We start from the raw sequence: 22,804 nt of genomic DNA, 5'->3' as shown, positions 1-22,804 counted from the left end.
AATGCTCCTGGAGCTCTGACAGGCTTGGGACCATGACCACTTCCCTGGGGAGCTTGTTCAGTGCCCAACCACTCTCTGGGCAAAGAACCTTTTCCTAATATTCAATCTAAAGTTCCCCTGACACGGCTCCAGCCATTCCCTCGGGTCCTGTTACTACCACAGAGAGCAGAGATTGGAGCTGCCCTCGGCTGCCCCTCCTGAGGAAGCTGCAGCCCATAATTAGGCCTCTCCTCAGTCTCCTCTTCTCCAGATTGAACAGATCAAGGGACTTCAGCAGCTTTTCATGCGACTTCCCCTCTAGATTCCTTGCAACCTCCTTCGGACACTCTCTAATAGCTTTATGTCTTTTTATTGTAGTGCCCAGATCTGTGGGACAAGGAGAGCTCCAGTCTCACTGTGTGCACAGGGATCCCCATCCATGGGAACCAGGACATGGCTGATAACAGAGCCGGAATCCGTGGGATACACAGGGAGCCCCAACAGCGGGGCCAGCCCCACACCTGCACCCGTCTGGCACAGCCCGGGCACTGCCATGACTCAGGGACTTTCTGAGGCCGAGGACGTACCGCCGCCGTGTTTGTTCAACAACCCTCCACGGATTTTTTACCCATGAATCCACCCCATTAGGCTCTCAGCCACCTGAATTATCGGCACCCACATCCTGTGGCCAGCAGTGCCAGGTCTGGAGCAAACACGTCCTTTGGCACGCCCGGGGCGGTTTGCTGTGCCCAATATCCCCAGTACCTCCCCGGGACCTCTTCTTTGTCCCACCGAGGGGCCACTTTACCCCCTCCCCACTGCCCCGCTCGGCACCCCATGCCCCGCACAGTAAAGATGCCCGCGGGTGCTTCTCCTGGTGTTCCCCAGCACTCCGGGAATGCTGGGGAGACTGTGGGAAGCGCTGGGGTGGTCCCCCGTCCCCGGAAAGTTGGGCTGCGGGGAGAGAGGAACCGAGGGGGGACAGCCGGGGATGCAGTCGGGAATTCGAGACAGGAACCTAGACCGGGAAGGAAAGCCGGCGGTGAAACCCATTCCGCCCCACGGCGGGCGCGCCCTCACCCTTCCCATCACAGAGAACCGGTCCGTCGAGGAGCGGACGGGCCGTCCCGGTGCCGGGACTGGGCGGACACCGCTCCGATCCGCCCCGCGGGCGGTGCCCGGTGCCGACCCGCCCCGTGGGCGAGCGGCGGGCGCGGGGAGCCGGGCGGCGGCAGAGCTGCGGGACGCGCCATGCTGCCCGCTGCCCTCCGCCGCTGGCTCCGCCGACCCAAGGTGAGACCGGGGGGGGCCGCACTGGAAAGCCGTCCCTGCCCCCGGGACCGGAGGAGCCACCGGACGGTCCCCGTCGGGGCGATCCAGGGGCTCCGGGGATCCCGGGCTCAAGGGGGGCGGCGGGGGTCCCTCGTGGTGGAGCGGGAGGAGGAAGCGGGGGGGACTCCGGAGGACTTTTCCCGGTGTTTACGGCCACGCACGGATCGGTGCCAAAGCTGCCGTGATGCGGCTGAGCTTGTTCATCCTGCTCTGCCCCCAGGGAAACTGAGGCACGGGTGGGTGGGGAGGGCGGCGCTCCCCGGGAGGAGTCAGAGTTGCCGTGGGACGTCCCACGTACCTGCTCGAAAAGGTGTTTGTGAATCCATGGGGCACGATCCCTCCGCGACTGCGGAATGGGAGATTTGGGATCCCGCTGAAGCAGCGCGTGGAGATGCGGGATGGCCCCAGCATCGCCCCTCTGCTCTTCCCGCAGCGCTCCGACCCGCGGCTGCTCTCCCAGTTCTTCTTTGCCGACGAGAGGGTGACACGGGTGGTGGCCGAGATCAACGGGCTGGATGCCGAACTGGATCCCCAGCAGTACCTGGTGCTGCTCAACCAGCTCCACCTCAGCCAGGTACGGGGCAGCCGGGTCCCGGTGTGACTCTGTCCCCCCCGGGAAGCTCCGGGTGACACCCCTGCCTTCCCCAGGCTCACCTGCTGGGCGTCCTGGAGCGGATCATGGAGGAGTGCATCCCCACACAGCGCCACAGCCGCGACTACCTGGTCAAGTTCCCCGAGGAGCTCTTAGTGGACAATTTGGGGAACCACATGCTGTTTGCTGCTGAGGTGAGCCCGGGGTGATGGACATCCCACCATGGCATTGCCTCGGGTGCTGGCTGCTGACAGTCCCTGTCCCGGCAGTGTCTCTTGGCTGGGACCTTCCTGGAGATGGAGGAGTCGGATGGGGCACAGCTGCGGCCCAAGGCCAGGAATCTGCTGTGCAGCCTGGAGCTGGTCCGGACAGTGCTGCGGGAGCAAAGCCTGAGCCAACCCAACTCCTACCCAGAGGCTGTTCGGACTGTGCTCATCCAATTTGACAGGCTGTTTGCAGAGTTTGAGCTGAGGTAAGGGGCAGGGTTAGGGTGCTGGGGTCATGGGGGCTGTGCCAGGACTGTAGGGCCCTCACAGTCTCCCCATCTCTCCAGCTACGTGTCCTCGCTGGTGGCAGTGAAGTCTCCTGATGAGATCTACAGGCAGCAGGAGATCATCGTGCTCTTCTGTGAGACAGTGGAGAGGTGAGTGAGGGACACTGTTGTGTCAAGGATGGGCACTATCCCTAGGCTCAGATCCACTGTAGGGGTGTCTGTGTGTCCCCAGAGCCCTGCACCTGGGCTACCTAAACCAGGAGATGATTGATGGCTATGAACCACTGCTGATGTTCACCATCCCTCGCCTGGCCATTATCAGGTGGGTGCAGCCTCTGCAGAAGGGGGTATGTTCCCTGCCCTGTACCAGCCCCTTCTCCCCATGGGGAGTTGGGGTCCCAGGCAACCCCTGACATGAGCTGGGCTCTGTCCCCTCACAGTGGTCTCCTCATCTACCCCGAGGGTCCCCTCAGCCTGGAGCGGAGCCCTGAGGAGATGTCCCGGGTGTTCAGCCCCTTCTACAACCTCCTGAAGAAGATCAGGTGTGCAGTGGGGGGTGATGGGTGGGGCTGTGGGGCAGCAGTGGGGCCGTGACATGGGGCTGATGTTGATGTCTCACTGCAGGGACCTGTTGCGGGTGCTGTCAGCAGAGGAGCTCTTCCTGCTGGAGAGGAGCCTGTGCACAGCTGAGCAGGAGGATCCCTGCAGTCCAGATGCCACCCCAGCTTGGGGGGCAGCTGTGCCCAGCGTGGAGCCCCCTGCTCCCTTCAGTCCTCTGGAGGTCCCTAATGCCACCCAACCACCCCCCATCTGCACGACACGACTGGGATCCCCCAGTGCAGTGGGTGACCTGGGCACCAATTGGCAGCAGGAGTGTGCGGCGGGCAGGGAACAGGACCAGGATGGCAAATCCCTGTCCACTGGGACAGGGATATCTCATACCATCTCTGGTGTAATGCTCACCTCCCCCCTACGCAACCCCCAGCCCCTTGGGAGCAGCCCAGGGATGGGGGTTGATGCCAGCCCAGGTTCCCGCTGCCTGGAGCTGCGCTCCCGCTACAGCAGCACCAAGGACATGCTGCACACCCTCTTCGTCTGCATCTCAGGTGAGTAACCCCCAAGCCAATCCCCCACCACCCTGGTCCCTCCAGCACCCTCCTGACCCCTCACCCTCCTGTGCAGGGGTGGCTGATCAGCTCCAGACAAACTTTGCCAGCGACATGAGAAGCATCTTGAAAACGGTCTTCAAGATTGTGTGCTCGCAGGCGGAGCCCTCAGAGGAGCAGAGTGACAGCAGTGAGTAATCCCCAGGGACATGTGGGACTGCTCCTCTCTGCCCTGCCCATTGCCCATCCCTGGTGAGACAAGGCCACAGCCCTAGGCTTGGGAAAAACGTGCCCGCCCAGCTCCAGCTTGGCTGGACCACAACCCTTGTCCCCACAGAAGAGAAAGAGGGTGACTCCTGTGTGACAGATGCTCCTCGTGTGGCTGACTGCCCACTGTGCTCCAGCCCTGCAGAGGCTGCCAGGCTCCGGAGGGCAGGTAAGGGGCTGCCCAGGTGCCATGGCTCTGGGGCAGGGTGTGAGGCAGGAGCTGATCCTGCCCCATCCTGCCTTAGTGGGTCTGGCTGTGAGGGGAGCCAGGCTGAGGGGCTTGTACCAATGTGTTTTGCCCAGCAGGTGCCCGCCACCTGCCCGAGTGGGTGCCGGACAGCACGTGCAGCCAGTGCTCGGCCTGCCGCTCGCCCTTCACCCTGCTGCGCCGCCGGCACCACTGCCGCAGCTGTGGGAAGGTAGGACAGGCCTGGGATGGAGCGTGTGGGGTTCCCCGGGGAACTCAGCTCTGCTCAGCCCCTCTCTGGTCTCCCGGCAGATCTTCTGTGCCCGCTGCTCACCCAATACCGCAGTGCTGCCCCACTATGGCCAGGCCAAACCCGTACGAGTCTGCACCCACTGCTACACCACACACCTCCCGCCCACGTCCCGCTGTACCAGGAGCCAGTGAGAGCCCTTCTGCCAGATTTGCGTCAGAGGATGCCGCACAGCTGGGTGCCCAGGGCCGCTCTGGGGCTGCCGGGCAGCACCTCGGCCCCCTGACTCTCCTCAGAACTTGGTGGGCGTGGCGGCAGGACCCCCCCAGATGGTGTTAGGCTTCTCCCCGATGCACAGGGGCAGGACCCCACACAGGGTGGCAGCCCATAGGGAGTGATAGTGGGCGCAGGACCGCCTCTCCTGGTGCACCGTGGCCTGCTCTGCTTTTGGTGAGCTGCCTGCTGCTGCCGTGCACCTGCCCCCCGGCTGGAAATGTGCTTCGTGGTGGTTTTTTTTCAGGTGAACTTTGGCTGCTGTTGGGCCCGGGGCAGAGTCTCCCCCCGGGGCCTGGCCTGAGAAGGTGCAAACAGCCCTCACATGACAGCGGGTGCCCCGGGGCCGCCCGTGCCGGGCCGTGCCCGGGACCTGGGGCCCGGCGCTCCCCTTCCCTCCCTATCGCCTCCACCCGATGGATTTTAATAAAGCGATAAACCCGTCTGTCTGGGCCGTGTGGCGCTGGGACGGTGGGCGCGGCCAGTCTGAGGACACCCGTGGACTCGGTGGGGCGTGGGCTGAGGGGCTGGGGACAGCAGGGCGTGCGCGCTCCCGCCCGGCTCGGATGGGCGCGTCACCGGGCGCGCACACGGGCGGACACGGGCACGGGGGCACCTTTCCCGGGGGCGTGGCTGGAGGGGACGGGGGCGTGGCCTCGAGCGAAAATGGATTAAATGCCGTCAGGGGCGTGGTCTGCACAGGAGGCGTGGCCTGTTGGGGGCGTGTCCCGCGCCATCCCCTCCCGCCGATTCAAATTTGAAGCACGCGCTTTCCCGCCTGAATTTGTTTGCCCGCCGAGGTGACGTCAGCGGCGCGGGGCGCCCCGCAGCCAATGAGCGCGCGGCTCTCGGCGCCCCCCCCCGCCTCCCGCCATGGAGCCCGCGGCCAGCAGCATCCAGGTGCTGCTCCAGGCGGCCGAGTTCCTGGAGCACCGCCAGCACCGCCACCCGCTCGGCCTGGCTGGGGCCGAGCACGGCTACGCCGCTCTCTGCCCCGCGCCGTCGCGCCGGGCCGTGGGCAGCGTCCGGTGAGCGCTGGGCGAATGGATGGGTGGGTGGATGGATGGCGGCGGTGGGTGGCGGCGGTGCTGATCACCCGGGTCTCTTCCGCAGGTCGGTGCACAACGCGCTGGAGAAGCACAGGTATGGGGGCGTAGGGGGAGAGCGGTGGGGCAGGGGCTGGTGGAGCCCGTGGCTCTCTGTGTCTGACCCCCGTGTTGTTCCCCCCCTGCCCGGCCGCAGGAGAGCTCAGCTCCGGTGCTGCCTGGAGCGGCTGAAGCAGCAGGTTCCGGTGGGCGCGGGGCCGTCCCGTTCCACCACGCTGAGCCTTCTGCACCGTGCTCGGCTTCACATCCAGGTGAGGGGGGTGATAGCCCCGGCATCGCTCGGGAGGTCCTGTGTGGCAACAGGGCCGCCCAGCTCAGCCCCCGTTCATGGCTCACCGGGTCCCCACAGAGGCTCCAGGAGCAGGAACTGAGGGCACGAAGGGCCAAGGACCGGCTGCGGGACCGGCAGCGGAGCCTGCAGCGGCGGCTGGAATTGCTGCTCCTGCCCACTGATGGGGAACGGGCACGGGCCGACAGCCTGGACTCGTCCCAGCTCTCAGAGCCCTCCGAGGAAGGTAAGAAAGAGGAAAGAACGCGAGTGGGGAGGGGAGAAAAAGTAGCCAAGGGCCTGACCTGGCCTTCCCCCCGTGCCCAGAGGATGCCGAGGTAGAGGTGGATGGTGTGGTGTTCAGCGGGGACCTGCTGCCCAGCTTTGGCACCGGGAGGGACCACAGCTACTCCAGCCCCCACAGCCCCGCATCCTGACGGCGCCCTCTGCCTTCCCTGCACTGCCTGCCTGCCTCCCTCCTGCTGGAAACCCAGCCTCGGCCAGCCTCATCACAGCTGCCAGGGTAAGGGGCCACAGGGGGGACACGAGTCCAGCTTTACCCCCCACAGCTGGTGGCACTGGCTGTGGCACTGGGTGCATGGGGCTGGCACTGCACTGTGGCACCTGTGTGCACCACGAGGCACTGGAAGAGGTGCTGGAAGAAGGCCCAGCTGTCACTGAGGACACTCTCATGCCTCCCCCTGTGCACCCCTGGGCAGTCTGAGGGGCTGTCTGGTGTGGGTTTGGGGCGGTGCTGCCCACTGCAGACACAACTACAGGAAGGCTCTCCTGCCCCTGGAGCGCCAGGAAGGGGAAACAAGTGCATTAAGCAATCTCTCTTCGTGCTCCCAGCAGTCACCCCGCTCTCTTGTACAGACCCGACACTTTATAGTAAAGGCACTTGGTAAAACCCTGGCCTGTGTCTTCCCTGCAGAGGGCTGGACCCCCAGAGCACAGAGCAGTGCTGGGCTCTGCTCAAGCCAGGCCAGCCTCAGCCAAATCAGAGGTGGGAGTAGATTCTTTAATGATAATTACATCTCAGAAAGGGTCAAACAGCAGCTGATTGTCAGACTTAATACAGTTTCTTTAAAAATATAAAATCTAAGGAGTCTCCTATCTGTCCTGGTGCAGCTGGCCCCTCACACGTACTGCTTCTTCTTGGTGGCTGCCTTGCTTGCCAGGTCCTTGGCTTTCTCTGTAGCAGCCAGAGCTGTTTCCTTGGCTTTCTCAGTGGCTTCCTTGGCTGTCTCCACCAGTGTTTTGGATGGAGCTTCTCCTACAACAGGGAAGCCATTAACCCCACGGGAGTGCCGGCCAGACCGGCCCTGCCACTGAGGCACTTCCCCACACAGGGAGGAAGATGAGCCTGACCCCAGCACGTCAGGGCACGTCGCAAAAGGGGAACCACAGGCACGTGACTGTTGCCATGTTCCGTCTCCTCCTGCCTGTGCTCCACCCTCACCCAGCCCTGCAATCACTGCTGGCCTGCCCCACTCAGGAAGAGCAGGCTGTGCCAAGACACGGGGCAAAGGGTGAGGATTTCACAGTCATTAGTTCAAGCCACAGCCTGCCCGTGGACTGGAGTGTTCCCAGTGTGACCTCTAACTCCAAGAGACCCAGCCTGCCTTTGGTGCCCACCTTGCATTCTTGCTAGCACGTATTCAAATCCCTTAGTGCTCTTGGTCACGTTGCTTTTGAACCTGGCCAGACCAAACTCCTGCAAGGGAAACGTCAGTGAAGGTGTGAGCCCTGTCACACACAGCTTGAAAAGTCACAGTTACTGTCACAGTGATGGTTCTGGTGCCTCAAGAGCTCACTGAGGATGGAGGGGGGAACAAAGGGAAAGTGTAAAAACCAGCACAAGGAAAGGGTAGAGCAGGGAGGAGCAGTGGCTTTGCTGCTTGAGCTCACCTGGATGGCCCGCGAGACGCCAAACAGGCTGGAGGAGACCCAGGCTTCCCGCTTGACCTCGGTCCAGTTGCTGTTCTCGGGGTTCACCCGGTACTCGCAGCGCTCCTCCACCACCTGCAGGAGGCACAGCCCGGCCGTGGGCGCTGCCGCGTCCCCTCCATCCCCCTACATCCCCACCCGGCAGCAGCACCTACCATCAGACGAGCGTGGTTGATGTTCCAGGTGAATGTGGTCATGGTTCGGTTCTTGGGGTCCACGATAGAGTCCTCCAGGATGTAGACGGAGTGGGCGACATTGGCTGGGAAGAAACGCTCTGCCCAGCGCGGCATCCGGTTGGTCTTGGTCAGGAGCCGCCGAGAGAGCAGCTTGTGGTCCGGCGTCACCTCCCGGTGCACGATGTCTTCGGTCAGGACATGTTTGCTAAAACGGGGAAGAAAACATCAAGCCCCGCTCCTCGCCAACTCTCTCCCGGGGCCGGGAATCGTCAGGAACTGATGACTGGGATTAAGGGAGGGGAGGAAGCGACTGCCCGCTGGGCACGGGCGGTGCGGGACACCCATCCCCGAAGGCCGGAGCCCGCGGGACCCCCGGGGACAGCGCCGGGCTGAGGACGGGGGGCGGCACCGATCCCGGGTGGGACCGGGGCGGCGGAAGGGGGCGGGGGGCCGGGGCGGGCCCGGGCGCACCTGTAGGGGTTGGGGTAGCGCTGCCAGAAGGCGGCGAACACCTGGTCCCAGGGCCCCTTGAGGACGCCCAGGCTGGCGCAGTATTTCCCCATGGGGCCGCCGCTCAGGCCCGCAGCGCCTGCAGGGCCGCCGCCATGCGGCCCGCGCGCCCCGCCCCGCCGCGCGCTTCCGCTCCGCGCTGCGCACTTCCGGCCCCGCCCCGCCCGCTTCCGGCCACGCCCCGCTCGGTTCCGGACCCGCCCCGCCCGGTGCGGCCCCGCCCCGCGGCGGCGGCGGCGCCAGGATGAGCGGGCGGCGGGTGGACGCCAAGGTGGTGCTGCTGGGGCAGGAGGGGGTGGGCAAGAGCAGCCTGGTGGAGCGCTGCGCGCACGGCCGCTTCCGCGCCGGGCCCTACCAGAACGTGAGTGACACACCGGCCCCTCGCGGCCCCGGGATGGGCCCCGCCCCCGTGTCTCCCGAGCCTCCCCGGGATGAGCCCCTCTCGTGTCACCCCCGCGTCCTGCCCGTGGTCACCGCGCCGTGTCCCCGGGGTGCTGCCACCCACGTCTTGTCCCCCTCGTGTTGTCCCCTCTGTCCGGGCTGGGACCCGCCGCATCCCTCCCGCGCCCGCGGCTCGTTCCCCTCGTTCCTCGCCCTCCTTCCGCACGCCCCGGGGTGAATTCCCCCCTGTCCCCGCGCCGGTTTCCACCCTGTTCACAGGCCGGGTGCCCCCGCATCCCCGGGCCGGTTCCCACCGCTCCTCTCGCTTCGCTTGCAGACGATCGGAGCCGCTTTTGTGGCCAAGGTGATGACCGTGGGGGACCAGACAGTGACCCTGGGCATCTGGGTAAGTGCGGGGGCGAGGGCTGTGCCGGTGCCGCGCTGACATCCCCGGCCACCCCCTGAGGGACCCCTGAGACCCTCCGAGCCCTGTCACCTGCTCCCCTGTCGCCCCCAGGACACGGCGGGCTCGGAGCGCTATGAGGCCATGAGCCGCATCTACTACCGGGGAGCCCGGGCTGCCGTCGTCTGCTACGGTAAAGGCACGGGGAATGGGAAGGAGCCGGCGGCTCCAAAGGTCCCGGGCTGGGGTGGTGATGGCACCAGTGGGTTGGGCACTGAGGAACAGTGAGAGCAGGCACTGATTCCTCTCCCCAGATCTCACCGATGGTGGCAGTTTTCAGCGAGCCAAGTTCTGGGTGAACGAGCTGCAGAACTGTGAGGAGGTACGGGGGGCCAGGGGGCTGTGAAGCCTCGGCACAGGACAAGGGGTGCTGATGGTGGGGACGTGGACACAGCCCTGTCCCAACCCTTTTCCTGCCCCAGGGCTGCCGGATCTATCTGTGTGGCACCAAGAGCGACCTGCTGGAGGAGGACAGGAGGAAGAGGGGGGTTGACTTCCACGATGTGCAGGACTATGCTGACGGTACAGCTGGTGCTGGCTCTTTCCAGGCTCATGGGCATTGAGTGGGTGGGAAGTGAGGGAGGATTGGGCTGCTGCATCCACACGAGGAGCTCTGTCCTTGCCGCGGGCCCACAGTGGGTCCAATGGCACCAGGGTCACCACCTCTGCCAGGGACATCCCTGGGCACAGCATGTCCTGACATGGGCAGGCACATGGCCAGCTGGGCAAGGGGCCGGGAGCTCTGCCCTGGGTCTCTGCCAGCCCCATGTCAGGAGCTGTGCCCAAGGGGTGACTCTGGGGGCAGACAAGCCCATGGAGCACCTGCAGCAAGTGCTAACCTGGGCCCTCATTTCAGAGATCAAGGCAGACCTCTTTGAGACCTCCAGTAAAACGGGCCAGAGCGTGGGTGAGTAGCTCTTTGCTGGGGCTGTGTCCTGGCTGAGCAGGGCTGGGGGCTCTGCCTGGCAGGGGGACACCCACACCTGCCACGCCTCTGCTCCCCCCAGATGAGCTGTTCCAAAAGGTGGCTGAGGACTATGTCAACTTCTCTGCCTTCCAGGTGATGACAGGTGAGTGAGTAGGCAGGACCTGTCCTTCCCCAGACACCCTTTCCTGTGCCTCTGGGTGCAGGGTATGAGCTCTGGGGGTCTGGCAGGGCTTCCCTTGGGGCTGTTGAGGCTCCGTGCCAGGGATTGTCTCATGGAGTTTGAGTTCCATCACTGCATCCTCATGCCTGCTCAGGCCAGGCTCAGCACATCCACCCAGCTGGGTCATGGTGGCCCTTGGCAGCTGGGAGGCAGGAGCCCCGCTGGGCTGCAGGACTGGCTCAGCTCTGCACCAGGCCTGCCCAGGCCTGCTCAGCCTGGCTGTGCCATGACTCCAAACCTCGCCGCTTCTCCACGGGGCACCAAACCCTCCCCAGGGGACCTGCCGGGGCCCATAGCTGGGACCAGCAGCTTTGGTGGTGTGGACATGCCAGCAGCCTGCCACTCCTGCTCTCTTCCAGAGGACAAGGGTGTCAACCTGAGCCAGAGGAACAGCCCCTACTTCTACAGCTGCTGCCACCACTGAGCCCCTGTGCCAAAAGGGAATTGCTGCTGCTGGACGGGCAGCTGGCGTGTGTCGGACTCCTCCTGTTTTTTACCTGCTGTGTTTTAACTGTTGGGGCCTGTCTGCAGCACAGCCCACAGACTGCTCTCCTGACACACTGCGGCACAGGGCTGCCATGCAGTGCTGGGAATCATGGACTTGTCACCCTGGGAACCCCCTCCCTGCCACCTGTGGCATTTGTGGGAGCTGTGGTGGCCCAGCGGTGGCCAGTAACTTATTCTCTCAGAGATGCTTGGTTCTTTGCAAATTTATTTAAGCGTCTTCTCTCGGGGTGTACAATGTAAATAAAACGCGTTGTGGTCTGAGCCGTAGCCCTGCACACGAGGCTGTCAGGGCTCTCCCTTCCCTGTCTCCCCCCACTCAGCAAGACAAACCACAAGAGGACATCGAGAGTAAAGTTAAACTTTACTTTACAGTAATTTTTCTTCTATATACAAAGAATTACAGTACATGTTCTGGGAGCACCTGGGCAGGGCAACCCTCTTTTCATTATAAGTTTCACATACACAGCCAACAGTCTAAGGGGAGCAAAATGAAAGTAATCAATGGTCCAAGACTCTCCCCTCTCCCTCTTCTAAAAATAATATACATGCTGGAAATATGTAGTTTTCTCTCACCTGCTCTGGCATTCCTTCTTACAACTGACAGGCGTCTCCTGGCCAGGGCTGAGCACCCTTTTGTCCCCCCTGCAGTGCTCTGGCGCTGGCCCCTGCCTTGGCTGGGATCCTCGACTCCTGATGTGTTTCCCTCTGCCTGAGCCTGCAGAACAGGACCCTGTGCGGGACCCCCATTCGCTGCCACCCTGTGGGCAGCAGACCTCGGAGCAGCGTGGGGCTGCTCACACCAAGGTTCCTCCCACAAGCAAACCTCTCACTCACGGCTCCAGCACAGCTTATGCTGCTGCCACGAGTGCCCCCTCCATGTCCCTGGGCAGTGAGAAAGGCGCAGTGGGCAGCCCCCCTCCCCAGGGCCTTTGGCAAGCTGGCAGCCAGGACCCCAGTTAAGAGCACACAGTGCTGGAGGGTGGCAGGGGACATTAAAAGCGAGGCACGGTGCCCAACACGGTCAGTGTCTCAGGAGTGGGCAGGCTGGTGGGGCAGTGAGCTCAGCACCACAGATATGCAGGGCTGGGAATACCACTGCTGAAAGGCTTCCATGGCCCCTCGCAGGGAGAGCCACTCCCTGCCTGCTCCCGATGCTGCCAACACACCTCACATCCCACCCACACCAGCCGGGGCCACCCTCAGCTCCAGCCATGCTTCACCTTGAGCCTCCCAGTGCTTGCTGCTTTTCCTTTTAACAAGTTCCCAGTGTCTAAAAAAATACACAAAACCCAGTTCCTTGAAGTCAACAACTCGGAAACATCAGAAAAAGAAACAAAAACTGAAACCAGCTCAGTACCAAACAGACACGAAGAACGTGCAGTAGCGGATGCCTGCTTGCTTCACGTGGCTCCACGGGCTCCCCACGGGGCTCAGTGACACACTGGTTTGAGTCTCAAACCCACCATGAACTGAAGGAACCGAGTCACTCCTTGTCCTGTTCAGTTACACGTGCTGAAGCCTGACACCAGCTCCAGGGGGATGGGATGAGCTGGCCAAGAAGCCCCAGCCCGCCGGCCAGGAGCTGTGAGTCCAGCCCTACTGTGCTAAGCTGCCAACGGTTTACAATAGCACCACAATAGCCCAAGGGCTTTGCCAAGGGCAATCTTGATTAAAACTTTACCTTGAAATAGGCCATAGCGACACCCATTTCTCAGATTTCCCTAGGAGGTAGATTCAGTGCTGTAGGGACTGTCCATCACTGCTGCTCCTCCAGCCCCAGCTCACACAATCTGTCCTTGTCCCCCCCCGCACCAAACTTTGTTTGCATCACTTGACCTGGAGCAGGAATCTTGCATTCTCCCATCTCCTGCTAAGCAAGGGCACTGCCACCCCACAGGTGAGACTCCTGTTGAAGCCAGGCATGTGGCAGAGCAGTCCCCAAGCTCCAGTGTCCCGTGTCGCAGGCCCTGGGAGCCCCAAGCACCCATCAGCCCAGCTGTGCTGCTGCCAGAGGAGCAGCCTCGATTTGCTGCCACCGGCGTTATCACTGTCACAGGAGGGTGGGCAATTAGTGCGGGCAAAGCCTGGGAGATCAAACGCAGCATCCCCCCATACTTTCAGAGTAGCTGCACGATTTGCCACTTTGCTTTAACACTCACTGGCTAGCAAAGCCTCATCAGTAATTTAGGGCAAAGCACATTACAAGCAGGTTACAATTATGGTTATTCCAAACATCAAGCAAAATCAGAAGTTAAGGCTGAAATTAAAAATAAACAGAAGGTGTTGAAGGCCTGAGGTTTATCTCCCCCTGCCCTGTCACAACACTGGCTGTGGTGTCCCTATAGGAGCTGGGCACAGCCACAGCATGCTCAGGGTGAACACACTGCCCGGAGCATCAAGCTTAGGGCTGCTTCCTCTTTCTTTTTTTTTCTGTGAAACCAATCTGAAGCTCTTCTAGCAAATGCACTGTCTCATCTTAGTTCTTTAATGTCCTTTGCACTCAACCATCTCTCTTATCTCCCAAATTTTAACACCAGCCACACCTTTAGAGCCTCTGCCTGCAGGGGTTTAACCCTGAATTAACACATGCTCCCAACGGTACCACCCAGATGCTTTGTGTATTGAAGTGACTCTGGTTCCCGTGGAGCTTTTTTTGTTAAATAGGAGAAGTTTAACTGGAGAACAGCAATAAAGCAAGCTACCATGAGCTAATTTGCATCTGGAGACGTGCAGTAGGTGATGTGATTATTCCTTACAGTGATAACTTTCCTGCTAGATTCACCAGAGCCTGGCTGACAGTGGGCACTGGTGCAGATGGGACAAGCCATGCAGAACAGTGGCCTGTGCCTGCTCCCCTCCTGCCCACACATCCCACAAGGTCCTGTGGTGGCTCCTCCTCTGCAAGGCTCATCCTGATGGAGCACAAGGCCCTGACCACCCTGACCATGCTGTTATCCTTCACCAGAGCTCCTCTGTCACCAAAGGGCACCTTGGACTCTCCTGCCCACAGTGGAAATCTGACACTAAAGAGGGTCCTGCGGTGGCCACGGCCGCTGACCCCAGCCCACTGCTCTGAGCAGGGGCAGCAGCTATTCTGGCAGCAGGGATGTTCACCAGCAGTGTTTGTATAGGAGCAGAGCCTGCATCCCCTTCAGAAATGGAAGAGGGAACCATTCCTACCAGGAATGAGTCTAGAAAATTCTTGTGAGCCAACGTGGGACACCAGGGAAGGGACAGAGATAATTACACCCTTGATTCTGCTTCTACAGTGCTCCACACCAGTGAATCAACACAGGAGTCACCTCTCACCCACCTTAGGTGCAATTAGGGCTGACTCAGGACTAAGTGACCAGGTGATTGGATCCCTCCAAAGCAGCAACAGAGCATCACAGCCTTGGCATGAAGCTGCTGCACAGATCTGAGCCCAGCATGAGGCTGCAGCAGTGCCTCTCTCAGGGAGTCTGCCAGGGTTATGTGTTACTTTGCCTCTATCCTCTACTTTTAAAGGCCCTTGTGATTCAAACTGGCTGAATTCTGAAGGCAGCAACGAACAGCAGCAAACCAACCCAAGTACTTCAGCACAGACATGTCCCTCTTCTCCTCCAAGGCAGTGCTGCCAGCTGCCACCAAAATGAGTCACCTTGAGTACAGAAGATGCCCCCATTTCCTCCACAAGGGTTTTCCTGCCTGAAGCTGTTCCCTAGCTCATGCTCCCTGATGAGGGCAGGCTGGACAAGGGCAGAGCTGCTGGGACCTCTTTCTACAGCTGGTCAGGCCCAGTCTACGTGACACAGAACAGCCCAGGGACACCCAAAAGCACAACCATTCCCTCTGAAAAGCCCCCCTGATCTGACAGAACATCACCCAGAGCTCCAGAGAGGGCAAAGAGGGAAGAGCAGCTTCCTGGCTTCCTCCTTCAACAATATTCCTCAACACCAGTTTTGCCAAGCAGGCTCCCACCTATGCTGAACTCAACTTTCCAACGGTGGCTGCAAGGTAGCAAGCCAGAAACCTGGATCCTTGTGGAAAAGGGAGAGAAGAAGAGAGACAGGGTACAGTAGCTGCAACAAAGTAGGCTGTGGGAAATGCCATGCAATGGTTTAATCCACGTTCACTGTTCCAAACAAGCTTTTGGGTAAGCACCTGCTGGCATGAAAGGCGGCTGCTGCCGTGAGCCTCACCCTGCTATGTGAGCCCGTGATTTATAGAAGTGATTTTTTTTTTCAAACCTGCTCGTGAGAATTCACTGAGAACTTCTCCATTTTACAGATTTAAAAAAGCCTGCACCAAAAATATTCACAGTTTATTTTTTCATGAAACAAGTAACTAGTTAACACGTGACAATGCGAAGCGGAGGTGGACAGAGCAGTGCAGAGACCTCTCTGGTTACAGCAGGAGCTAGCTGGGCACTGGCACTGAGGAAACCCTACTTACACAATCTACATGACTAAGTCCAGCTCATGGGAAGGCTTATAAATGTAAATTCAAGATTTATTTTCCTTCTCACACATGATAAATACTTAATATACTGAACGTCATAATTTTTTTTTTTTTTTTAATTTTTGTTTTAAAACCTTAATGAATGCCCTTAAGGTAATCTTCTCTCTTAATGGATCTGAGTTGTCCTGATTCCCTTTGTGGAGGAGTCACACAGAAATGCAAGCTGCTTGCATTTCCCTAGTTTCAGCAGCAAGCAGGAACTGACCTGCCAGTCTTCCCGGAAAAAAAAAAAAAAAAAAAAATTAAACAAGGAAGCTTCCACAAGCTATAAAGCTTTTCCAAGTCGTGAGCTATTCTACAAAGAATCTGAAATGATTTGGACTAGAGAAGAGATGCACCATAGCACTGGTAATGTCCCCTTGTGCCCAGCACACCCAGCCTTTACAGCAGGACATTGTCTTGGGGTGCACACATCAGGAAAGGAGAAGGGATTGGGATTTGTCTTGGTACAGGTGTCTGCCTCCCTTCATAGAAAACTGCAAAGCTCATGACTGTCTGCTCTGGGAGCAGCAGGCACTTGCAAGCCAGGTGGGAACAAGGACCTGCTCCCATGTCAGAGGAAGGAGGTCAGCATGGGGCTGAACTCTCCCTTCCTGGGGAGGGGCCTGCGATCTGCCTGGAAGGAGAAGGAGGATACACACACTGGAGCTGCACAAGGGTCTGGCGGCGGCACGGAGATCCGAGGCTGCGGCCCCAGATCGGTGGAGCTCAGGTAATTACAGAGGTAATGTGTTGTGAGAGTGGGAAAAAGCTGGTCAGCAGGGTTTCCTTGGCAGGACACCAACCCTATCCAGGCCAGGCAGTGTCACCAAAGGAGGTCTGTCCTCCTCCTGCCTGTGAGGGTGCCGCTGGTCACAAGATGCTGCAAGTCCCTGGGACTGACTGCCCCACGAGCATCACAGCCAAGCCAACTTCTGCCTCAAAGCTTGAGTGAACGGCTTTCAGCAGGCCTAGTCTGGACACCAGCCCGATGACCACCAGGTACTTAACATTGCCTTCACTGTAAAAGGGAGAAGAGGAAAAAAGAAAGCCAGCCAGCTGCTGGAGCCCACCGTGTTCCAGTGTGAGAACTACAATTCAGTTGGATGGACGCACACAATGCACACACACATGCACACCAACAGTCCAGTTAATTCAAGTCTCCTTTGGTTGTAGAAGAGTTAAGCCAGAAGCTACACAAGGGGAAGGAAGGTGTTGAGATGGATCCCAATCCAGCTATGGCACCCTTGCCTTGGGCTGTGCAGCGAGCGGGACAGGCTTGGCTTGCTGCTGGCAACACCAGGTGTGATGGGAACACGTTCTGAACACATCTGAGGCAAAGGGAGAAAGGACTGCTCAGTCCGCTGGCTCACGCTGACAACAGAGGTCTAGAAGAGACTGGATGGAAATTTGAAAGGGAGCACTGCCCCCTTGGCAGGGCAGTGCTCAGCACCTCCAGGAACACACTCTGCTCTGCTCCACTATTGCTGCTTTATGGGTCACTACGCTGTCAAGTGCAGGAAAACACTCCGTGTGTCCTGTGCTAAAGGATTAAGACACAAGAATGAAAAAACTGCCAGATGACTTCTTCCAAGATTTCTCTTTTCCCTGACTTCCTTCAGATTTCCCGCTTCTTGGGCCTGGCAGCTCTGTGAAAAAGGAGCCTTAATGGATACTGCCTATTGCTGGAGAAAACTGCACTGAGCGAGTGAGTGCAGGAGCTCCTCTCCCATCTTACTGGAGATGATCCCTGTCCTTGAGCAAACCACACACACAGCCCCAGTGAACACATGGACAAACCTCATAAAGCAACACCCTGCACGGACAGAGACCTGGGCAGGTGGCATAAAATCCCTTCCCTGCTTCTGGAGTCTGACAAGGACAACGCTCAACTGCTCACCACGTGATCCCTGAAACATCTCCAGTGCCAGGGCAGCCCGACTCATCCACTTCCTTTAAATGCAGTAACAAGAGCAAAGTCCCCTGGCTGTGCCTGGGAAACCACCTAGGAATCAGACCTGGAGCTTGAACATGCTGGATCAGTAACGTGACCATTTCAATGGAATTGGAGATTTTTACCCAGAGTGGACTCTTTATTTCAGCTTTACCATTTGTAAAAGGAAGAGGAAAAGGTCACGGATGCTCTCTCCCTTTGGCGGAGCCAGACTCAGATTTAAGAGAATGTCCTTGCTCGTGTCACAAGAGAATATGGATGGGATGTGCATGGGTTAGGGGCTGGGCTCAGGGAAGTGAATAAAAAAAAACAAAACAAAGATTCCCCCTCCCTAAACATTAAATGACTGAAACCTGCCTCCCATATTCACCAACCTCACTTTGGCTCTGAGTCAGCCAACTCACGACAGACAGAATCCTGGTTACGGGCTAGCGCTGTGTTTTGTTCAGGCAAAGGGTCCTGCCCCCGAGGAGTCTGTACTTTTCCACTCAGCCAAGCAATCTGATCAATTGTCTGAAGGTTTGTGACAAGCCACTGCATCTGCTCCGGGGGCACCGGCGCTTCCCTGGCAGGTCGAGGGGTCTGCTCGAACGCACACAATCTCTCTGATGTCCACGGGGTCTGCTCCGAGGGGGCTGAGGCCACTTCCCAGCTGGGCTGAAGGGTTGGCTCTGGTAGTTTCTCTGCTGTCCGGGAAGGCTGCTCTGCAGGCGCCAGCGCTTTCGTGGTGGACCAGTGGCTTTGCTCGTGCGTCTGCAGTTTCTCCGTGGGCCAAGGTACTTGTCCAACATGTGTCACCACCTTCCCAGCAGACCAAGAGATTTGCTCCCCAGCTAACATGGTCCTCTCTTTCTGCTGGGGACTCAGCTCCACGGCTGGGGCTCCTCTCTCCTTCAGCTGAGCGTTCTGGTCGACGGGACGCAGCGCCTTCTCCGACAGCAACAGCCTCGGAGCTGATGCAGTGAGAGGTTTGTCCAAGGCTTGAGGCCGAGGAGCCACAGCAGCAGCCAGCTTATCTGATGCCTGAGGCCATGGGGATGTAAGAGTGAGAGGCCTCTCCAAGAGCTGAGGCCGAGACACCCCAGAGCTGAGAGCCTTTTCCAAAGGAAGAACCCGCAGGGCCCCGGAGTCTGCAGCCTTCTCTGGAGGAAGGGGTCGCAGCACCCCAGGGGAGAGAGACTTCTGTGTGAGCGGGATCCGAAGGGCCCCTGAGCTGAGACCTTTCTCTGTGGGCAGGACGTGTGGGGACCGGGAGCCAGGGGCCTTCTCCGGAGAGAGGGGCCACCCTAAGCTGGGAGCCTTCTCTGTGGGCAGGGTCTGAGGCATACATGAACCAGCAGCCTTCTCTGGAGGCAGGGGATGGGGTGACCCAGACCTGGGAGATTTCTCTGTGTCAGGGACCCGCACTGCCCCAGAGAAGGAAGCCTTTTCTAGAGGCAGGGATTGTGGTACTGCTGATCCAGGAGCCTTCTCTGAGGGCAGGATCTGTGAGACTGAGGAGTCTGGAACTTTTTCAATGGGAGCAGACCACAGCACCTCAGGACTGGAAGCCATCTCCAATGCTGGGACCTCTGACACTGCAGAGCTGGAAGCCTCTTCCACAGCCTGTGGCTGTGGACTCTGGGCAGAGGAGTCGTCCTCCAGCAGCTGGAGCTGATCAGCCTCAGGAGACTCATCCTCCGGCTGGGACTGCAGCATCCCCACTGTGGCCAGGAGTCTGCCAGACAGTGGAGGATGCAGGCATTTCACAGGGAACTCATCGAGCAGCTCGGGCTGTGGGGCCTCACTGTCAGTGAGGGACTTGTCCGATAACTCCAAGACCTCGGGGGCTTCAGGAGCCTCATCTGACAGCTGGAGCTGCAGGTCACCAGCAGTAACAAGTGACTCATCCAACGGGGATCTCGGTGATCCTGGAGATTTGCTGGGCAGCTGAGGCTGCGAGGCGTCACTGGAAGACTCGTCCAGTGGCCAGAGCACCGCGTTGCTGGGAGGTTTGTCAGGCTGCTGAGGCCGCAGGGCTACAATGATGGGCTGCTTCTCTGACTGCAGCCTCAAGGACAGGGCAGCCTGAGGCTTGTCTGATGGCTGCAGGCGAAGTGATAGGGTGGTGGGAGGTTTGTCCGAAGGCTGAAGCCGCAGAGAAAGGGTGGTGGAGGGTTTGTTGGATGGCTTCAGCCTCAGTGACAAGGTGGCGGGGGGTTTATTTGACGGTGGCAGTCTCAGAGCCAGGGTGGCGGGTGGTTTGTCTGGTGAGGGTAGCCTGAGGGCCAGGGTGGTGGGGGGCTTGTTGGATGGCTGCAGCCTCAGGGCAAGGGTGGTGGGGGGCTTGTCTGAAGAAGGCAGCCTCAGCGCTAGGGTAGCAGGGGGCTTTTCTGGTGACTGCAGTCTGAGGGCCACAGACTGAGGTAGGCTGTCCAGGGGCTGAACACTCAGGTCTGTGTCTGCCTCTGTGTCTGCAGGCAGCTGCTCTGGTGGTGGCTGGGTGTCCTCGCCGTTAGTCAGACCTTCTATGGGAGGCGCATACTCACGAATTTCTCCTGGCTCTAGAGGGTGAGGCCCACAGGGATCATGCTCAGTACAGCATAATCGTCCATCCAGTTTGGAGATGAAGAGCATTCCTTCCCGGTGCTGCTTGCAGAAGGACCTGGGGCACATCTCACAGAAGGAAGCTGCTTCCTTACCACACACATCACACTGATGCCACGGGCACTCCCACTTTCCTGCAGCACAGATACGGGAGAAAAGACACACCTTAGGAGCAGGACAAGGGCAAGAGACAAAGGCCTGCAAGCAAAGGGAGTTCAGGGAAAAGTGAGAACACTCCTGTAATACCAACATAAAATTCTATATCCTCTTCAGTTTCTGTCTTAACTTGACAGGCAGTTAACACAAATCTGCATTCTCAGAAGCAGCAAAGACAATAGTAATAGTGGCAAACACAAGCCATATCAGCTCAGACCAAAAGCCTATCTGACTCCTGCACAGCGCTAACCAACAGAGGCGCCTAGGGAGGAGCAGACAGCCCCAGCTTGCACATCTCTGTAGCTCTGATTTTCATAGAAAACAGCAGTGGTTATTTGTGCACAACACCCAAAGGGCTTTTTAAGCAAATATGCCAGATTCATCTTTTAATTCTGGGTCAAGAACCTCCCTCTTCCTGTTTTTCAGAAAGAAGAAGTGAGAGAACAGTGATCACAAGGGCTAAGTTTCTATTGTCTCTGAACCCAAAGGCACAGCCTTAACCTCTAGCCATGTATGGCCACGATAAAAGAAAGCTGCTCCCCCAGCAGCTTCAGAGCAAACCTCTTGACCATCAGTACCAATACCACCAGCAGGCAAGACACAACTTCACACTTCAGAGATTGCTGCTTTTCTCACTTGTACATGACCTCACTGGCTTGGCCTTCTGCTCCCTCAGCCAAGGCTGTGGCTGGCTCTACCAAATGCTTCCAGTTCATGGACACAACCAGGCACATGCTGAGCTCCTGATCTCTCACCACAGTATGAGTAAGGATGTTTTTCCAGATACACCTCCTACCTCTGTGCTCTCCCAGCACCCCACATCCCCCATCTCTCCTGCTCCCTGTCTTGCTGTGGGGAGCAGCTCCTTGCAGTGCAGCCCTGGCACAGAGCTCTGAGCCAGAGAGCAGCCATGAACGCCAGCCAGGCCAGAGCACTTCCCAGCCTGCCTGAACCAAAACCACAGACCTGTGGCTGTGGTTACCAGCTCTTTTCCAGGGAGGCTGGTTCCTGCAGCACAGCACTGAGCAGCTGTGGGCTTTGCTCCCTGGACTTGTGCAACAGCAGCTCTCTGCTCTCCTCTCTCACGCTGCTTTTCCCTTGGGGTTGAAGGCAACACGTAGTAAGTTTTTCCCCTCCTTTGAAGCCAAGGCTTCTGTTCCAGTCTCAAAATATGCACACTGCTCTTCTGTGTCTTTTCCAATTTTTCAGCACTTTTTTCCAAGTGAGGATGTTTAACACTTCCCATGGTCTCCCCTGTTCCTGGCTCCTGGTGCTGCAGCACAGGCTGTGACTGCTCCCCCTGCACCAGCAGCATCCCAGAGAGCCACACAACACTGGGCCCCTGCAAAGACCTTGGGTCCATCCTTATAGAGGTCATTTGTACAGATGGAAAACAAAGTAAGTCAAAACCAGCTAGTTTGTTGCAGGAAGGATAAATCCTATCAAACCACTCTAATGGTCTTTGACAGGATAAAAAAGGTCTAATGAATAAGCACCCTCTCCAGGGACAGCCCAGAGCTCTTGGAAGTAAGATCACACAATTAGCAAACATGCAAACAAGCAGGAAATTCCAATTACTTGACAGCAATGCCCATGGCAGAGGAACCATTTGAAGTAGAAAGTGCCGAACCTTTCATGTCCTGAATGATACTCTGAGGAGCAGGCTATGAAAATCACTGCCTATGTGTAAAAAGAATAGAATTGCTACAACTGACTGAAAATTATTCTCAAAAATCAGTTATTAATGGTCTTGTGGCAAACTGAGGAGGCACTTCAAATGACATCCTTCAGGAGTGTATTTTAATCTCTACAATAATTTAAATTTCTGAAAGCAGAACAGCAAATACTCCTACAGATGCAGGTAGATAACATCAAGAGCCTGTAAGGGACTGCAAAAATCCAGTTGGACAGGCTCAGAATTTAAACTGAACAAATGCTTTTGCACCAACAAGGTGTAATTAAATAAAGACAGGTGCAAAACAGGAGCACAAGAGGAAGAAATAAATATGAGAAAAGGATCAAGATGAAAACTCAAGGAGGATAAAGCAAACCATCAACATCACGTCAATAGAAGTTATTTTTGCAAAACAAGTTAAACCATTTCCAAAGAAATTTTATGTAAAAAACAAAATATAATTATTGTTTTCTGTCAGAGTAAGCAAGGCCTCGGCTGCAATGCTGTTAAAATACTTGTTTCCAGTTTTAAAAAAATGTGTAGGCAAGTGGGACACAGTCCAGAGTAGATCAAGAATAAAAACTTGAGGCTATATTTGTATAAGCCGGAAAAGGACTGAGACAACAAACTTCCACTATGTAAAAAAAATGTGTATCAGGGAGCAGGCAATCCTTTGTGTTTTAAAGTCAGGCTGTTAGGAGAAATTTTGCAAATGGAAAGCAAGGGAACAAGCTGGAGGCTGGACTGTACTTTTTGAATATTTTTTAATTTCAAATTTTTGCCCTCATTTTCACCACAAACTAGAATATCCTTTGGGTACTGTTCTCTTAGGTATGAACTAATGGCTATTCAGACATTAAAGAGATTATTTTCTAACTTCTATTTTCCAGCAGTGCTTCTCCTCTCCATACAACTCACAACTGTCTTCAACTTTGGGAAAACAGCCAGTGTGATGACCAATACCTC

At 57.8% G+C, this 22,804-nt stretch overlaps 6 protein-coding genes across 7 annotated transcripts in view; 4 read left to right on the top strand and 2 right to left on the bottom strand.

Moving 5' to 3' along the window:
- Window positions 1–1,230: 1,230 nt before the first annotated feature.
- On the top strand, window positions 1,231–3,352 carry LOC310915006 (lateral signaling target protein 2 homolog; the record flags this gene model as incomplete). Its single annotated transcript, XM_083871522.1, has 9 exons — window positions 1,231–1,272; window positions 1,745–1,885; window positions 1,960–2,097; window positions 2,173–2,375; window positions 2,457–2,546; window positions 2,629–2,718; window positions 2,837–2,938; window positions 3,021–3,276; window positions 3,326–3,352. The coding sequence occupies 9 exons, from the start codon at window positions 1,231–1,233 to the stop codon at window positions 3,350–3,352; spliced, it is 1,089 nt and encodes a 362-aa protein (XP_083727648.1).
- LOC310915298 (lateral signaling target protein 2 homolog) lies at window positions 3,260–4,716 on the top strand. Its single transcript, XM_083872082.1, has 5 exons — window positions 3,260–3,502; window positions 3,579–3,692; window positions 3,840–3,938; window positions 4,076–4,188; window positions 4,269–4,716. Exons 1-5 carry the CDS (start codon window positions 3,352–3,354, stop codon window positions 4,398–4,400), a joined length of 609 nt encoding a protein of 202 aa, XP_083728208.1. The 5' UTR covers window positions 3,260–3,351; the 3' UTR covers window positions 4,401–4,716.
- Window positions 4,717–5,300: 584 nt separating this feature from the next.
- On the top strand, window positions 5,301–6,729 carry MXD3 (MAX dimerization protein 3). Its single transcript, XM_083872040.1, has 5 exons — window positions 5,301–5,507; window positions 5,593–5,622; window positions 5,722–5,836; window positions 5,935–6,100; window positions 6,181–6,729. Exons 1-5 carry the CDS (start codon window positions 5,353–5,355, stop codon window positions 6,288–6,290), a joined length of 576 nt encoding a protein of 191 aa, XP_083728166.1. The 5' UTR covers window positions 5,301–5,352; the 3' UTR covers window positions 6,291–6,729.
- Window positions 6,730–6,855: 126 nt separating this feature from the next.
- On the bottom strand, window positions 6,856–8,610 carry PRELID1 (PRELI domain containing 1). Its single transcript, XM_083871639.1, has 5 exons — window positions 8,451–8,610; window positions 7,959–8,184; window positions 7,765–7,878; window positions 7,492–7,570; window positions 6,856–7,129 (listed from the first exon to the last, which is right to left on the bottom strand). The coding sequence occupies exons 1-5, from the start codon at window positions 8,540–8,542 to the stop codon at window positions 6,993–6,995; spliced, it is 648 nt and encodes a 215-aa protein (XP_083727765.1). The 5' UTR covers window positions 8,543–8,610; the 3' UTR covers window positions 6,856–6,992.
- A 107-nt stretch (window positions 8,611–8,717) lies between these two features.
- On the top strand, window positions 8,718–11,249 carry RAB24 (RAB24, member RAS oncogene family). The gene is made up of 8 exons (XM_083871640.1): window positions 8,718–8,850; window positions 9,208–9,276; window positions 9,388–9,466; window positions 9,588–9,655; window positions 9,756–9,855; window positions 10,190–10,240; window positions 10,341–10,403; window positions 10,841–11,249. The coding sequence occupies exons 1-8, from the start codon at window positions 8,734–8,736 to the stop codon at window positions 10,903–10,905; spliced, it is 612 nt and encodes a 203-aa protein (XP_083727766.1). The 5' UTR covers window positions 8,718–8,733; the 3' UTR covers window positions 10,906–11,249.
- A 111-nt stretch (window positions 11,250–11,360) lies between these two features.
- The window catches only part of NSD1 (nuclear receptor binding SET domain protein 1), a gene marked incomplete at its 5' end in the record, with an annotated part of 60,114 nt that continues 48,670 nt past the window's right edge, over window positions 11,361–22,804 (bottom strand). For both annotated transcript variants that reach the window (XM_083871637.1, XM_083871638.1), the window contains one exon: window positions 11,361–20,141. In XM_083871637.1, coding sequence (XP_083727763.1) covers window positions 17,797–20,141 — 2,345 coding nt within the window. In that variant the 3' untranslated portion in view covers window positions 11,361–17,796. The remainder of the gene's footprint in view (window positions 20,142–22,804) is intronic.

This window comes from Zosterops lateralis (genome assembly GCF_965231275.1).
Source record: "Zosterops lateralis genome assembly, chromosome: 14".
NCBI lineage: Eukaryota > Metazoa > Chordata > Aves > Passeriformes > Zosteropidae > Zosterops > Zosterops lateralis.
This window is presented reverse-complemented; position numbering and strand designations above follow the sequence as displayed.